The 16,888-nt window shown below is 42.5% G+C and overlaps 1 protein-coding gene across 5 annotated transcripts in view; it reads left to right on the top strand.

Moving 5' to 3' along the window:
• Nucleotides 1–2,387: 2,387 nt before the first annotated feature.
• LOC146685785 (palmitoyltransferase ZDHHC14-like) overlaps nt 2,388–16,888 on the top strand; it is a 72,672-nt gene continuing 58,171 nt past the window's right edge. Inside the window, exons 1-2 of one of the 5 annotated variants that reach the window (XM_085441751.1) lie at nt 2,388–3,295; nt 3,881–4,175. In XM_085441751.1, the coding sequence (XP_085297877.1) occupies nt 3,934–4,175 (242 nt within the window). In that variant the 5' untranslated portion in view covers nt 2,388–3,295; nt 3,881–3,933. The other 4 variants (XM_085441754.1, XM_085441755.1, XM_085441753.1 and 1 more) reach the window with 4 other exon arrangements.

The following is a 16,888-nucleotide window of genomic DNA, read 5'->3' as shown; positions in this document are numbered from 1 at the left end:
TGTCTGTCTCCTGAATCCAAACTGGAAGCTGGTTCCACAGAAGAGGGGCCTGAAAACTGAAGGCTCTGCCTCCCATTCTACTTTTAAATACTCTAGGAACAACAAGTAGGCCTGCAGAGCGAGAGCGAAGTGCTCTAATAGGGTGATATGGTACTACAAGGTCATTAAGATAAGATGGGGCCTGATTATTTAAGACCTTGTATGTGAGGAGCAGGATTTTGAATGTGTGTTTTAGAGCCAAAAGCTCCCATCATAGGACAAGTGGGTGGATCGCTACATTAAATTAGCAAGCTCTGTACGGGTGCATTGCTCAGGCACAGATACTTTCTAATTAGTGCTCAGTAACACACTCATTTAGAACGAGACTGGAGGAAGAGAAGTTTTTGGCACTTTGGCTTCATTCCTCAGCAGTGGAGTTTGCTGTTTGAGTACTCACTGTGGAAAAAACCAAAACAAACCCTAGTGGCACAAGTGAAGGTAAAAGGTTGAGATGCCAACAAAGAAAAAAATTGAGTTGAGTTGGTGCAGCAGAAGCTTGTTTGTTCGATGTCTGACTCCTATCACAACAGCTGCAAAGGAGCTGCAGCGCAGAAATGAACGTCAGAGGAAACAGTCATGCCTCTTGGCCCCGATTCACTGGAGGAACCTGTAAAACTGCTAAAGTCTCACAGTGTGTAGGCACCTTTAATTGGATTTCCTCAGCCCACTTGTGGTTTGTATCACCATTCAATTCTAGCAATGTACTAATCTTCAAAAATAGATCCTATCAGTCCAATTAGCCATTCAGATATAGTTTTTAAGCAGAGTCTGAATAACTGAGGCTGTCTGTATTCACACCTTTAAAGGATTATTCTGCCCGGTGGCTTTTGGTGTGTTATGGTGGAGCTGTGCACAAAGAAATATAGTTAATGAGGCCTTGGCTAGAGCCTACACTGCCAGTGCTTATTAAAAGGATCAAAACTATAGCTGTCTTTATTTGTTATCTTTCTACTGTATTGGAAATACAGCAAGGTGTTCAAAGTACAACTTATCCCCAACATTAGGTTGGGTTTTTAAAGTCTGGCAACATTTGAGCTATCATCTGATAACAGAAGGAAAACCAGCGTCTGTGTTTGAAAAGTTAAACCAGGATTTTTCTAATGGCCAGCAGGGGGCAGCGTTTTGTGTTACAAATAAAAAGTCGGATTCTGTACACATGCATGAGATATTAGCCTGTGCTCCTGTAATCTATGACTTCAGTAAGACGTTTTCCATGACTTTATGGTCTGACTTGCTAGTTTAAGGTCTCATTTAAGGTTTAAGGTCACATTAGTATCAAGAAGGAGAATACAGCAGGCTATGCAATAAGATGGGCCTACTTTAACGGAACAATCCGGTTGTTCAGTGATGACGCGACGAATCCTACTTCCGGGTCTAAAGTAGTCTGCGTTTAATATGGCTTTTGTGTTGTTAACATGTTTAATGTTATGTATTTTCTTCTATTTTATCTCAAAAAGCTCCTAAAACAGTCAGTGATCACTGTTGACCTCCCTCGGCTTTTATTACCGCTAATCATTTATTTAAGCTCAGTTTTTAAAACCTTAGGATGTAACTACAGCCCAGCCCATGCAGCAGTATATGAATGACTAACCTCGTATTGTGGATGGATTATCTCAGTTGTTCTCCTGGCTGAAGTTTGGTCCTTTTACAGCATCCTGCCATGCGATTACATTTGTTCCTGACCACTGAGAACACTCACATTAACTTTTATCGAGTGGAAAAAAAGTTAGCTTGTTTATATTATGCTAACATAGCTGTGTCGCTAGCGGTCACGTAGCACATCATTATATACCAGCTAGCCCAACTTCAGTAACCCTACAAACGTCACTGCTGTTTAGTTTTCTGTCTTCATTTATGCTGGAAGTGATAGCAGAGCTGTACGTTTTGTTTCCAAAACCCCGCAGTCATGCTATATTGTATTTAGATAGAAGCTAGCGAGCTAACTCCCTGCTAACTTCTAACTCCGTTAAATGTCATAAATTCCGTTTTCATGGATGCCTGGATGTTAAACTCAATTGTTACACCTGGTAGAGCAGAACGCTGATCATTTTATTAAAGATGAAGGACTTTAGACAGTTTTTCAACTCTCAGTAATGCCATAGTGACCGTTTGATATATGGAGCTGCAGCGGAGTTTAGACCCAGACACGGCTAGTGACATCAGACTGAACAATCGGATAGACAATAACATTTCAATTCAACTTTATTTATACAGCACCAAATCACAACAACCCTGAGCTCAGTGTCTTTGGTTTTGCCATGTCTGGTGTTTTGTGATTGGGAAGAGAGGTGAACTGGATCACTGAGCATAGCCTGAATCATCCTCCTTTCTGATACCTTCAATGATGATAATTTATTGAATAAGTTGCGTTTTTCGGAGCCTTCAGTTCATCAGGTAAATGTTTACAGAGGTGAGGGACAGAGGGTCATTTCCCCATAGACTTTTATAGAATCTGTCTAATTTGCAACCACAAGTATCGCCCCCTGGTGACCACTAAAGAGAATGCAGAGTTGGGTTTTACTCTTCCTGAAGCCAACTCCACCTTTTTATACAGTCTATTGACACAGCGCAACGGTGGGGTTCAAACTGCACCCACGGTCACTTCCCCTCTGGACACACCCCTGCTCTCGGGGATTCATTATTCCGCACCTTTCGCGAAACAACCACCCGGAGGATTACGGAGCCCGTTTTGGGAAGCCCCACTTCATCGGCTCCTCCTCCCTGTGCATCTCATCAGTGTGGTGACTCGGGCTCCAGCCTGGGTGGAAGGGGAGGAGCAGGCTGAGGCTGTGTGCTCTGCTCCCATGTTGATATTTGTTGTTTGCGAGGGTGGCAGCGACGTGCGTGGACAGGAACACAATGTGAGCGGAGGGCTGTCGACTGGCCTGGCAGCGCGTTTACCGGGAAAAGCTGTAACTTTTCTTCCAAATCCCTGGCTGGATGTTGACGGTATCCGCGGATGGTTGCTGTAGAAACAGTTGGCCATATGGCTGCTCGGTCGGTGTTGAGCGCAGGGACTCGTTGAGGATGCTGGAGCTCGTCTGAGAGCACCCCACCGTGTCTGGATTTCCCTTCGCTTCCACAACCAACTTATTTTTTTCTTTTCTTAAACCGACGAGCCAAATTAAAAACTCATTTGTTTAAACTTATTTTTTTTAAAAGATGGTGTCATTCGCTTTGTCCTCGGCTCGTAACAAACCCGGGTAACGAGAGGAGAAGCTACGCGACAGCACACCGACACGACGACTTTCCCTCGGTGAGTCGGCTCGGCGGCGGGCGGAGCAGACATACACCACCCGGGATGTCTGTGAACGTTAAGCCGAAGAGTGCCCTCAAAGGTTCCCAGGGACCATGCAGGACAGTTAGGAGTAAAAACATCGAAGTCAGTACTTGTAACTGTGTGTGGGTGAGATGACTGGCCAGAGGGCTAGTCGTTAATTGCCAGAGTTGGCCAACGTGTATAACGAGAACTTATCTCAGCAACTTGCTAGCCATGTTAGCTCCTTAGCGACACTTTGGATTCGGTTGCCGTGTCGTAGCTAGCCAGGTTGCTTGCTAACAGAGGGGCTGTTAACGTTAAGCTGTGAAATATGAGCGTAAGTTAGCTAACTTTTTTTAATAGCTAAATTTGCATTTTTTACGAACCCGGCTCCATAGCCAGGACCTGGGGCGCTACACAGGTGTAAAGTGAGCTTTAGCCGAGGTTTTATTAATAACAGGAAGTGTGTGCTGCACCCCTCACAAACTTTTTTTTTTCTTCACCCCCACCCTGTGTTTCTGTGTCGGATAAGTTGCTCTCCTAGCCTGAATGCTAAACTGAACTGGTGTATTTCCTCCACAGAGGCTGCTCTGCCCCGGGATTTGTTCAGCTCTGGGGATTTTAATCAGCTGTTGATGCATCTCGGGGTGTCAGAGTCCACGAGAGAGTGCGAGTACAGCCAGATCAGTACTCGCAGCTCGACACCGATGGAGACCCCGTACAAGAAAAGGACCCCAAAGAAGAGGAAGTGGGAGATCTTCCCGGGGCGGAATAAGTTTTACTGCGATGGCAGGATTATGATGGCCAAGCAGACGGGGGTTTTCTACCTCACCCTTATCCTCATTCTAGTCACTTGTGGACTTTTCTTCAGCTTTGAGTAAGTACTGAGCATGTGCGGTCTCCCATTTGCTCCCATCTGCTTTCTATTTGTGCAAAGCAACATTCAGGATTACATTTCATAAGAGCAGGTGCCAGAGAAACGTCTAAGACACAATTCAGTTATGTCACCGGCATCGCCGTGGAGTGGGTGTATCAGGAAAATGTTACTATAAGCCGATGGGAGAGGTGGAGGCATCCATGTTGGGTTTTTTTTGTTGTTGTTTTTTTTTATCTATTTATGTGGGAGGTGTAGCTCGCCAAGTACAGGGTGTGGGTTTCCTTGGTCTTAATCTGTTTACAGGTTATAGTTTACGTGGTTTGCGTGATGATTTCAGCCTAAAGGGGTGAAAGGCAGTGCTCAGTGTCGGCGTCACTATTTTCATGTAACTCTACAGCTAGAGTTCTTCAGGTCGTTGTGTGCAGGCATTCATTTAGCTGGAATGACCTGATCATCTTAGAGTTGCCCGATGAAATTCCAGTGATAAGTTACCCTTCTCAAAGGGAATTGTGCAAAAAATCAGGTCCCTGCTGTCGCTAGTCTTCATTTTAAAATTCCATTATGAACAACACTCCTTGAGCTGTCATTGCAGTGTTTCAGGGTAAATATCTGGAGCTATGGCTCTTTGATTATGGACACTCAGGAGGGGACCTCGGGGTAACAGGTTGAAGTCTCTAAATTGTCTGCACGTCCAGTCTCTGTCAGCAGATTTGGAGACCTGTAGAAACAGCACTTTTGCAGTTAGGGGACTGATGTCTGATCTATAGATATGTAAAACTCATAATATTCTTTACACGGTTCAAATCAGGTGAATGTGGAGTCTGGCACCTTTCTGTCATGAACTTTTTCTGCAGTTTGAGCTACAGCAGCTCATGTAGGGCCAGCCTTTGCTCCCCATTGCTGCCTGTGACTCTGTCGCTGGTTCACTACTGTTTCTTTCTTGCATCGCTTTTGATACATACTGCCCACTTCACACCCCACAAGAGCTGTGGTTCTGGAGAGGCTCTGACCCATTTGTATAGGCATCACAGTTTGGCTCTTATCAGAGTCGCTCAGATCCTTAAGTTTCCCATTTTTCCTGCTTCTAACAGATCGTCTTTGAGGCTGAAATGTTCACTTGTTCTCTAATATATCCCACCCACTAACAGGTGCCACGATGATCGGTGTTATTCACTTCACGTGCCACTGGTCATAGTGATGATTGGTGTGTCATTTCTATACAGCAGCCAAAGATTGTTTTGGAAACAGAACAAGCGGTTATGATAACCAAAATGTTTAAAAACACGTATTTGATCAACTATCAAGGAACAACTCATCATTCAACTTTTGCTGCCGGCAACCTCACCACTGATAGCTTAACTACAGGTGAAGGTTCTCAGTCTAACCGCTAATCGACCGCAGTGTCTGTCTCGAATTACAGCCCGACTATCCTAAAATAAGTCCTCTCTTTTTACTGTTTGTATAAAACTTGTAATCAACCGTCAGCATATTCTCCATTCAACCCTTCATCTTCACCTCATCACTGACTAAACCCGCTGTGGTGGAAGTGCACAATGCAGCACATACACAGACTCTGACCTCAGCTGTCTCATTAGCCCTTAACAGTCCCTGTGTCGTCTGCCATCTCTGAAACACATCTATGCTAGATAATAGTCCTGCTCTAACGTTTGCTGTTCAGTCCAAAAATAGTCTTCCTCAGGGTAAAGTGCTTCACAGCTAAAGAATGCTCTATAGGCAAAATGCAGAGGTTAATGTTATCTACACTATAGTGTTCCTAATATTGTGTCCACTGTGTGTGTAAATGGAGTTTTGAAATCTTAAAAACAGTTTTCACTGTAATACAATATCCACTTATTACGATAAACTGCATTAAAAAAAACATAAAGGAAGCATTGCATTAGAGTAGATGAATTGCAAGACATTTAAAAATATCCCCATCTGCTCCGGAAAACAAGTGTTTTTAAGAATTTATAGTACTAACGATTTAATTGAAAAGCAATTAATGTTATCTGTTGAAAACTGAAGCGACTCTAATTTTCAGCTCTAATATTTGGCTAAACGAATGGTTGAAATGGATTTTTATGTGTGCCCTTTATTGGAACTCCTTCCCTTGCAGTGCTACACATCTGTAACCTCTGGACCACTTCATCTTTCAATAAATTGTCACTTCAGCAGATACAGACTTAACCCAAGACCAAAGGGCAGACAGCTGGAGGTCTGGACTTAAAACACCCAGCTCCCTGTACAGTGACACAGTTGATAAAATACCATAATGAGAGGTTAACTCGCCGGAGTGTCCGTTTGAACCTGGATTTCCCTCGGCACCCACATGTAGGATGCAAGGTGCTTCCTGATGATACCGCTCCCTCCCACCGGACAGCTTTGCTTCCTACGCGGTGCAGTAAGTGGAGCCGGGTGCCGGGCACTGTCCTGTTTGTTATGACGAGAGGGGGCAGTTTTCAGGGACGGTATCAGGGTTTTTCCTGCCTCAAAGTGAGCCTTTGGGGGATGACTACACAGGAAAGTAAGTAGGAAGTGAGTCCTTGATTTTAGAATCTGTATTAAATATGAACCATGCAGATAAAACAAACAACGTGTTTAGCTCTTTATTTGTAAAGCAGTTTTTAAAACTTACAGTTGCAAAGTGAAAGTTTTCAGTAAACTGACCTGATGTAAGGAGGACGGTTAAAGGGCTACAACTGCGAAGGCTGTGGATTTGAAATAAGCTGGTGGAACATCTGAAAGTCTCTGATCTGATGGGTGAAAAAGTCACAGTAAACTAGAATTGGGGGGAGAATTAAAAGGTGTAATGTGCTGTGGGGTGATGTGCATATAAGGAAAACAGAAGTGGCCCAAGGATTGAAGCCTGAGGGACGCCACATTGGAGTAGCAGATGAAAACATGTAGTGCAGATCTTAATACTATCGCTGAAGTTTATGTGGGATAAGTATAAAAACCATTCGAGAGCAGTGCCAGAGATGCAATCAATCTGTCGGCTAGAAGGACATGGTTAATGGGAGCAGCGCCTTGAGATGGTAGGCTCTTCAGTTTAGTCCAAAACATATCAGTTCATACTCATTTGATGTGTCAGACATCAACGCTCAGTGCGCTCCTGCACAAACATTCTTAATCTCACGAGTTTCACTTCCATAAAAAGATGAATGAATAAATAAAAATGAGCAAAGCAATCAAATGTTTCAGTCTGACCAAAAAACAAACTTCAGTGTGTAACCGCGAGGCCACGTTGAGCTTCACGCTGTCCACCCTGTCTAACTGTCCCTGCCTGCAGGCCGGCCGAGTCCTCCTGCCTCCCCTCCTCCAGCTTTCTCCCATCAGCTGAAAGGAGACATTTATCAGACAGGGTGATAGTCAGCAGACCTGCACATTGGCTTCTGTTGTCATTAACTGTAATGCATTTCGATTAGTTGTGTTTTCCTTCCCTCGCTCCCAGTTGTCAGCATAGAGAGGAACATCTACTCACTTGCTTTCTAGTGGCTTTTGCTGTCTTTGTTGCTTCGTGTGCTATTAGTTCTTTCTTGTTTTTTCATTTTAGCCTTGGGTTTGATAACACGGGCTTTACATGTATTTAAAGACGTTCTTATTTCGGGGGCCCAGAAAGAGTCAGCAGATGGTCAGTGAGGGCTGCAGACGTGTACACTACATTAACCATATTTCCTTTTTCCTGCTTGTTTTCTTAGTGTCTGTCTGAGGGGTGCTCAGCCATGCACAATAAACCCTGTTAGTTACCGGCAGACTTTGCTCTGTTTATTGTTCTGTTGCTGGCTCCCCCAGACGTACATGTGGGCTGTTGTTCCACATGTTGCCTTCTCTCCTTTATGTCTCGTAAAAGTTCACTCAGGCAGATGTTTGAAGGGTTGTTCTGAAGCACAGTTTGGGGCTTTAATAGAGGACAACAAATTGGCTTCAGTACTGTTTGCAGCTGAAAAACTATAGACTGTTGCAATGTAGGTACTAACACAGGACTGGGTTGTGACACTGAGCAATCTGTTGAATACTGAATGACCTTTAAAGATAAATCCATTATGTAGGGTGCTGTGCATGAGGAATCAAACCAACATCTCTGTGGCTGCAGGACAGCTGCTCTACTATCCGAGCCACCAGAAATATAGTCTTGGTGACATTAGAGCTAAAAATCTAACGGGCAATTCTTCAACAGCAAAGGTGGCTATTGTCCTCCCTCTGCCCAAAGAACCAATCAAAGCATGCAGGTCATTTGTGTTGGTCGCAGGCATATCTGCTGTTATCATAGTACACATGTAGGGTAGTGGACTTAGTCTGTATTTTTATTGCTGCTGTAGTGTAACAGTGTGAAAATCGTTTAAAAATATTGAGGTCTAAAGTAGGGCAGGGTGATATGACCAAAAATATCTATCATGATATACATATGAAAATTTGCAATAACGATATTACTGACGATATAATTGACACGAGACAAAATACTTTGCAACTCCACAACTTTATTAGTGCAAAAAAAACCCCCATCAATGTATTTTCACTTAAATAAGCAGCTGTTTTTTATGTGCATTACAGTAATATACAAATGTAACAGTGCAAATGCAAATTCCTCGCTGACAGTTTAACCAAAAGGCATTTCCAGTGGAAACTGGCCGACATATCCTCAGCATAACCATGTATAATATCCACAACACTTAAAAAGAGCTTATACCCACACAATACGGTAATATTACGGTATGTTGAAGCACAGCACGTATCACTCCGCGAGGCTCCGCCTACGATAGCCGTAATGCTCCGACAATCCATCAAGCGGTGCGGCTTCGTAGCTTAGGATTATAAGGGGCACTGTCGATTTTCAGAAAAATCAAAGGATTGATTTTAAGTGTGTCGTATTTTCCAAACAACACGGTAATAACGACGGCCCGCTAGCACGCTCTACCAAAAATAGTGCTTTGTTGTGTATCTGGCGGACGAAAGCTAAACCAGTTCCACACCACTGAAGTTGCAGCATTTTTACAAACCAGTTCTGGTTCATCGTTTCATTCAACGATCCGCTTTCGCTCTTCTCATTCTCCGTCGCCGCCATGCTTTTTCTGCCATGTGTGTATGAAAACAAAGGCTCTGCACATGCGCGTTTTACCCATATTCTATCGCTATATTTCATTTTCTTATCGTTGCCCAACATTAAACTGATGTTACTGTGAACAGTATGATATGGCCCAGCACTAGTCCAAAGTCACAAAAATGTTGTTGTTGTTGTTGTTGTTGTAGTAAAATCAGATTTGAATGTTACAGCTCTGCTTCCATTCATTCACAAAGAAATCATCCTGGACAATGACGCCAAGTTGGCGAGTTAATTCAAGACAGATTACAGTTTGAAGCAGATGGTGATTTAAAAAGACAAATCAGAAACATCCACATTGGACAGACTTAAAAAAAATCCTGTGCAGCACAATAAAGCGTGGAAGACATTTGTTGCCTCTGTATTTATATTGCTGCTGAATGATGGTGATATTGTTTATATGCAGTGGAGGCTTATTACAACCCTTAAAACTAATGCTCGCCATTGTATGTTTGAATGGTCGGCTGTGTCTTTTCCTGGACTGTTTAAGGCTGTTCTTGTGTTCCATTGAAATGATTGATTTGCATTTATCTGTCATGTATGGGAAGTTACTGTTGTCAGTACAGAGGCCCTGTCTGTCTTGAAACTCGTGCTGATTTTGGTGAAACAGTCAGGTTGTTTTTGTACTTTTTTTTTATCACCTGTCCATCAGGTGTGTTGGTTAAATAAATGTATGTACTGTGTTTAGTACCTATGAGCAGTAAGGCTGAGGCATACAAGCTTCACCAGGGGTGAAAATGATTTAGTGAAAATCAGTGAAACAGTTTGATTTTGTTATTACAGGAATGTGAACCTGCAGCAGTTTGCATAGCTGCTGTTGTCTGATTTCCATACATTCAAACTGACTTTGTAATTTCACTTTAAGCAAAACAATGTGGAAAACAGCTTTCACGTACCCGTCTTCTTTAATCCTTTCTTTCGAGTGGTGTTATTGCTGTCTTACAGTGAGAACATTGGACACGGCTCACTTGTTACCATGTGGAAATGCTTAGAAAAAGGTAATCGCCAAAACACAAGTATGTGGTCAGGAAAATGAGGCGGCACATTTACTTGATATTGGCATATGCAGGCTGCTGCTCTTTTCAGCGATACAGCTATTCGTTTGGCTCTGATTTAGCTGTTTGACATGTTTAGTCACATCTAATTTAGATCTTAAAGAAAAGAGCGGATGCTCTCAGGGAAGCAAAAAATTACAGTGTGCAGCAGGAGTGCTGTGTAACTCTACTCAGATCAGACAGGTCCCTGTACAACATACAAGAACTAAATCCCTGGATCCAGATGGACTGGTTTGATTTTTAAATGTTTTTCCCCTGATCATCGCGATGTCTCTGAAGTTTCCGTTTCATTTAATGTGTGTTTTTAAAGGCCGAGGTGAAACATTTCATTCTGCTCCATCTTGTAATTGTAAAGAATCCTTTTCAAAATTCCTGGATTGACTCCAAAGTTTAGCCAAGTCACACCTCGAATTTCATGTAAATTCATTAAAGTGAGTCAGCTGAGAAATCCACAAACAGGTAAACTGAGCCGATCACATGACCCGTGGAAGAAACAAGTCCAGCTGCCTCTGAGCAGCCGTCCAGCCTGCTTTGTGGCTGTCACAGCGTCTTACTCACAGAAATCCTTCATTTATTTACAGCTAAGCACTACTTTACTGTAAACTAAACACTGTAACAATAATGTTAGCTAAGCACCAGCCTGGAGACCTGCTGTCAGCTGAATCTGTGATACTGGACCAAAATTACAATCTCAGATTTGCAAAGGTTTATTTATAGCTGGTACTGAAACACACAGCTCTTATTGTTGTGATTAAAATACTCTTTAAGAAAAGAATCTAAGGACACAAAAACACTTATTCTTAAATACACACAGATGTGTACACGACACAAATATGTCCTTTTTAAATTGGTGGCACATAAGTGGGATCTTGTACAGAGACCTGAAACATTTAATCCAAAATAATCGTTCTCTCTTAATGGGTTTATACAACGACCTATTAAGAGCTGAACAAACACACAGGCTGGGATCTGGTTCCGTTCGGGCATTTCTGCCATTTCATGAATCCACCAGTGCTTGTATGACTGCTCATACATGTATATACACCAGACTTGTTAGCAAAAGCCATGTTGGTGCCCTGTAGCTACAAATCTAATGTAGTGAGAACTAGGGCTGCACGATTAATCGTTAGAAAATCGCGATCTCATTTCCAAATGACAACGATTTAAAAAAAAAAAAGGAAAAAAAAAAGACGACGACGATTGTACCGCATTTTGATCCGGGACGTACTCTGCATGAAAATAAGCGCTCACTCTTCCTGCTCAACAAATGACAAGGGCGGAGCCTTATACCACGTGATACAGAAGCTGTGCCGTGTGATGCTAAAATTAGCAGGGAAAAAACAACGGAGAGCACGTCAGGGATGACGAGAGAGTGACAGGAGAAAATCCGTCCCGGTCAACCACCCAAACATCAATAACGGGAACCTTATACAGCGCTTCCCTATACCCGTCGAACTCCCGCAGGCACAAAGAAATTACGGAGGCTATCACTTATCACCTGACCAAAGATATGGCTCCCATCAACACGGTGCAAAACGAGGGATTTAGGAAAATGATCAACACCCTAGACAAACGCTACGCAGTGCCGTCCTGCAACTATTTTTCTATTGTTGCACTACCTGCTCTATACACGCAGCGTCGAGCAACGGTGGAGACGGAATTTCAAGCAGTACAACAACAAAACGTGAGACATTTGTTGTTTTTATGTTTATTTATTGTTTTTATGTTCAGTCTCAACTGTTACGAAGTTGATGTGCAATTAATAAATGCAATAAATATTTATACTGGAAAAGAGAATCGTGAGAGAATCGTGATCTCAATTCAAAGCCAAAAAATCGTGATTCTCATTTTATGCAAAATCGTGCAGCCCTAGTGAGAACGATGAAATGCTAACGGTCTGTTTCTACGCTGTTGATTCTGAGTAATACCCTAGAAGAATAGTAAGTGTTTGTTGCATTCTGGGCCATAATGAAAAGTCATTTTTTGGAGTGTCACAAGACGAGCTGTTGCACAACAGTCTTTGTCCACAGTCACACCCAGTGTAGACAAGCTTTCCCAGGAAAAGCATTCCTTAAACTGAGCTGTCAGCAGTGCGCTGCCATTCTAGATTTACCCTCCCTGGCTTCCACTCAGCTCATTGGCAGAAATGAAACGGTTCACTTGGCGGCACGATACTCTGGTTTTACAACACAGACACTGGGTAGGTCGTACTGGACTGTTTTAGTGATGAGTAAAACTTTTTCCATCTTAGCCCCGATTCAGATACCTCATCCTCAGGCGTCTGCCAGTGCTGAATATTGATTTGATACCAGAGTTAAATGAATCAGCTGGGTTCATCAATGTTCGGAAGAGACTGGGAATAAATCCTTATGTATAAGGCAAATGAAATGCGACAGACAGTGGGACAAAAATACATTAGAAACAAAAAGCTTATTCAGGTTATTTCTTTGGGTTGTTTCAGCTCAGTGTGAGAATGCAGAGTTTATGCAGCGAGGTGACCTGATGGGCTTGCGTTTCAACTTCAGCTTTAAAATTTTGTTCAGACTTCATTGTAAAAACTTATCAGCTGGGACTCTCATGACACCACCAAAAATGGAGGAGCTCTCTGAAACTATTGAGTGTGGCTGGAGAAAATGGTAAGTTCATGCAAGTAACTCCTGTCACTCCACGTACACTCTTTGGCTATCACTAAAAAACTTCGTAGGTTCCGATTTAATCCACAGGCAGCAATTTGCCGCTCACCGCCCGGGTGGGGAATACACATCTTTCCCTGGTGACCTGTGGTTGCCAGATGACCGCTAACCTGTCTCTAGTCCCGTGTGCCTAGTGTTTCAGCTCTCTTGCTAGCAACGCTGCTGCTGCTGTATGTTTAGTAAATGGATCAGCAATAGATCGTCTCATTGACACGGATCAGCTGCTCCGCCTTTCAGAGCCAGGATGGGAGCGATATCCGATCCAGTTATCAGGTTGCCGCTGCCCAATGAAAAACCCGACAGTCTGATGTGGGTCATTTAGAAGTAAATGTGTTCTGCATACGTTTTAATCATAGCTGTCTCTTCTGCCTTTCTCCTGCGCTCAAACCACCAAGTCTGTCCAGGCTTTGCTTTGAATTCTGTCAAGCCTTTAGTCGTCGCTGCACCCACTGTTTTTCATGCCACTCTTCTGAGCTGGCACCAGCTCCCTGTGCCAGAGGTAACTGACGGGACCTCTGGCACATGTTTAAAGGTTATTCTTGTAGATGTTTCTCTAAAGCACGACTGACCGAAGCTGTGCCGCTCACTGCTGACATTTTTCTGGCGTGTAGCAGAAAGTGGTGAATGCACGAAGCAGTCTGGGCAAAAATGTAAGCATTTGCAGAAGCTTGTCATGTTCAGTTGTTTCATTGACAAATGACTTGGCCTGCAGCTAAGTGGAGGTTCACGTTCTGCCCTTGCCTCCATCCAAAGCAATCAAAATGTAATAAAAAAACAAAGCTGACAAAGCCTTGTATCCATGTAGCCCAGATGAGTAATGAGACTTTAGAATGAAAGGCCACAAAGCCAAGTGCTCCAAGTGCATTATTAACACATTGTTAAGCACATTACTGGACACTTTGGTGCTGCGATATCATGGAGGATATCTCGGGGCACAGCAGTACCATATAGTCTCCTTTCGTGAAAGCACAGATTTAAAAACAAAAAATGTCCAGGTATCGTATGTGCAGGAGGATGTCCGTGTTTTTTTTTTTTGTTTTTTTGTTTTTTTTTAATAGATCACAGGATATAGATTTCCTTCAAAGCTGCATGACAGAAGAAGAAATAAAAAAGGGGTTTATCTCAGGTGACAGTGAAAGGACGGCGAGGGAACAGTGCTGAGTCACATGGTCACATCAAGCAGAGATGAAAGTCCCCCAAGCTTAACTCTCAGCTGAGTTTTGAAAAACTGGTCGGCATCATAAGAGGATTTAATGGGAAATGTGATAACGGTAAATCTGGATTGGATTATTGTTAAGATTAGTACACCCATTGAGAGGCAAATGAGTAGAAAAAGCTCTGTTGAGGTACAAGGCCCAAAAGTATTTGGACAGTTTGCCTTTATATTTTTGCCCGTGAGCACAGCGATTCTAAATCCCATCAGTTAAAATGAGATTGAAGTGCAGACTTTCAGCTTGAATTCCTGGGTTTTAATGAAAGAATTGCATAAATTGTTTAGGGATCCCCTGTAGTTTGTGGTTAACACGTGAAAGAGCCCCAGTTTGAAACTGGGAGGAGGCATACATCTCTGGGAGGGCATCAGTAAAAATCTGGCGAATCAAACATGCAGATCCATCTGCTGTGGTAACCTCTTGCAATTAAGGGAGCAGCTGTGAAAAGCTATTAACTGTTTAGGAATTACAGCCCCAACTTTCAGGGATCAAAAGGAGTTCAGATCATTTTAAATAGAGTGGCAGTTTTAATACTTGGATGAAAAACTGTTGTGTGCTTCCTCCCTTGAGAAGCTCTTCCTTCAGTGTTGTCTTCAGTAACTGAAAAGCTGCTCTGTTGGGTTGAGATCAGGTGACTGAATCTGAGCACAGACCTGCTCCACTGGCAGCCATACATGTTCCTCCCATAAGATTGTGTCCCTCATGTTTTACATGTGGCGTGCTTGATATACCTGATTGTAGCTTTGGCATGCTGTGGAAATAATAACTGCACAGAGGAGCCTTTAATTCAGTGGTGCTACACAGAGCATCGCAGCTAAAACGAGAGCTGTCTGTTTGCAGACCAACTGTTTGTTTAGTTTGGAGAAATCTTATAATTGTATGAATCTGACAGCAGCTGTCGACTGTCTCTACAAGTGATGTTTGCAGCATGCAGAGCTGAGTTTCAGCTGCTAATCATGATTTATTATTTATTTATTATCAATACAAAAAATATGCTGTGTCATAGATTAAACTGGGAGTATTTAAAGTAATTAGTTAACTGGTTTTCCCCGTCCAGTATGTGTGTATGTGAAGGACAACGTGAGAGCATTTTAGGGACAAAGGTCAAAAAGTTGAGCGTCCGTGTTTAATGTGAAACAGATATTGTGTGTTTGTAACAATCTTCTGATTCAACTCATTACTAGTTACTGTGTGATGTGGCTGTTTGCCTGTCATGTCATTACAGTGTTTGCCTGAGGAGTTGCCTGTTAGTTTTATTGCCGGCAAAATATAGAGATGGAGAAATCAAGCTGTACACTCACTCACCGACAGTCCCTATAAATAATTATCAGTATAAGCTGGAAAGAGAGCAGTCATCTGTCACCTTTGCAGATGGTGCGTAGGCTGTATCTAAACCACCATGACATCACCTGGTAGTTTGTCAAGTCCTCTTTTGAGGTCCTAACTTCTGCGTTTTAGCCATCATATTCATGGCTCAGTCACAGCGAAGTAAAGCTTCCCTGCATTTATTATCTAGTTTATTTTTAAAAGGAAGCATAACTAACAAAATGAGCATCATTTTATAACATCAGTGAGCTCACAGTAGAGGCATTGCTGGAAATCAGTGACATGTCGGATTTTCACATACACTTTGTGCAGTGAGAGGATTTACTCCCTGCTGCCTGTTAGGAGCACACTGCTCTTACTTCAGTGATGTTAGTAAATTCGAAATGAGGTTCAGGAAGACTGTTTTTCTTTCCCTATATTTGTACCTCTGCCTCTTTAGTTGTATGTACATGAATGCTGGAGGGGCCTGCAGAAATGTTAGCGGGCCTCTAGCAGCTGCTGAACCACAGTGGAACCAACTGGGTCGGATCATTTGTTGTTAAAACGTATCATTTCTACCTTCGTATGGGTGACAGTTAGGGCTGCCACAAACGATTATTTTGATAGTCGACCAGTCACCGATTAATTTTGCGATTAGTCGACTAATCAGATCATCATCCATTGGAAGTAAAACGTACAGCTTATTGCACCAGCAGCATCTGCTCTTATATAACTATTATTAGCTTACAGCTTTAAGTGTTTAAGGTATGTGCTAACTAAAAATAAAGACAAGATGGTAGTTTATTAAATTTTAATGAAATTTGCAGATTGTTTCGGTGAAGTTTAATAAACTCCTTGCTATCTAAAATATAACAGGACACCTATATTCTCCAGCATCTCACACTTCTGATAATCAGCTGTCTGCTTGACATTTATTCAGCTGTGTAAAAACGTTAATCTCAGCCAAACAGATTTACTCAGGAACAAATAAAATACTGAAAAAAAAGCCAAACAATAACATTTTTAAGTTATCTAAGTGCCTTATATATCATGTTTAACCTGAGTAGCGAATGAGGGCGGTGGGTTTGAAGCCAGGAGTCCGGTGTTCTCACGGCTCTAGTGAGCCTTGCCCTGGCTAGCTATCAAGCTAGTGAGTAACAGACGTCTCCGAAAACGTCGGAGCGCTTTTGAAAATATGTGGTGTCCTGATAAACTGAGCAGATATTTGAGGTTTACACAGCTACATTCTCGCCTGAAAACATATTAAACGTTTATTTTGTGACCCAGAAAGAATAATAAGAGTAATATTAAAACTAACTAGCTGCTGCCATTGTTGGAAACTGAGCTGGGC

The sequence above is a fragment of the Copadichromis virginalis genome, linkage group LG19 (assembly GCF_057382275.1).
Source record: "Copadichromis virginalis isolate Kocher_CV1m ecotype Utaka linkage group LG19, C_Virginalis_male_GT1.1, whole genome shotgun sequence".
In the NCBI taxonomy this organism is placed as follows: domain Eukaryota; kingdom Metazoa; phylum Chordata; class Actinopteri; order Cichliformes; family Cichlidae; genus Copadichromis; species Copadichromis virginalis.
This window is presented reverse-complemented; position numbering and strand designations above follow the sequence as displayed.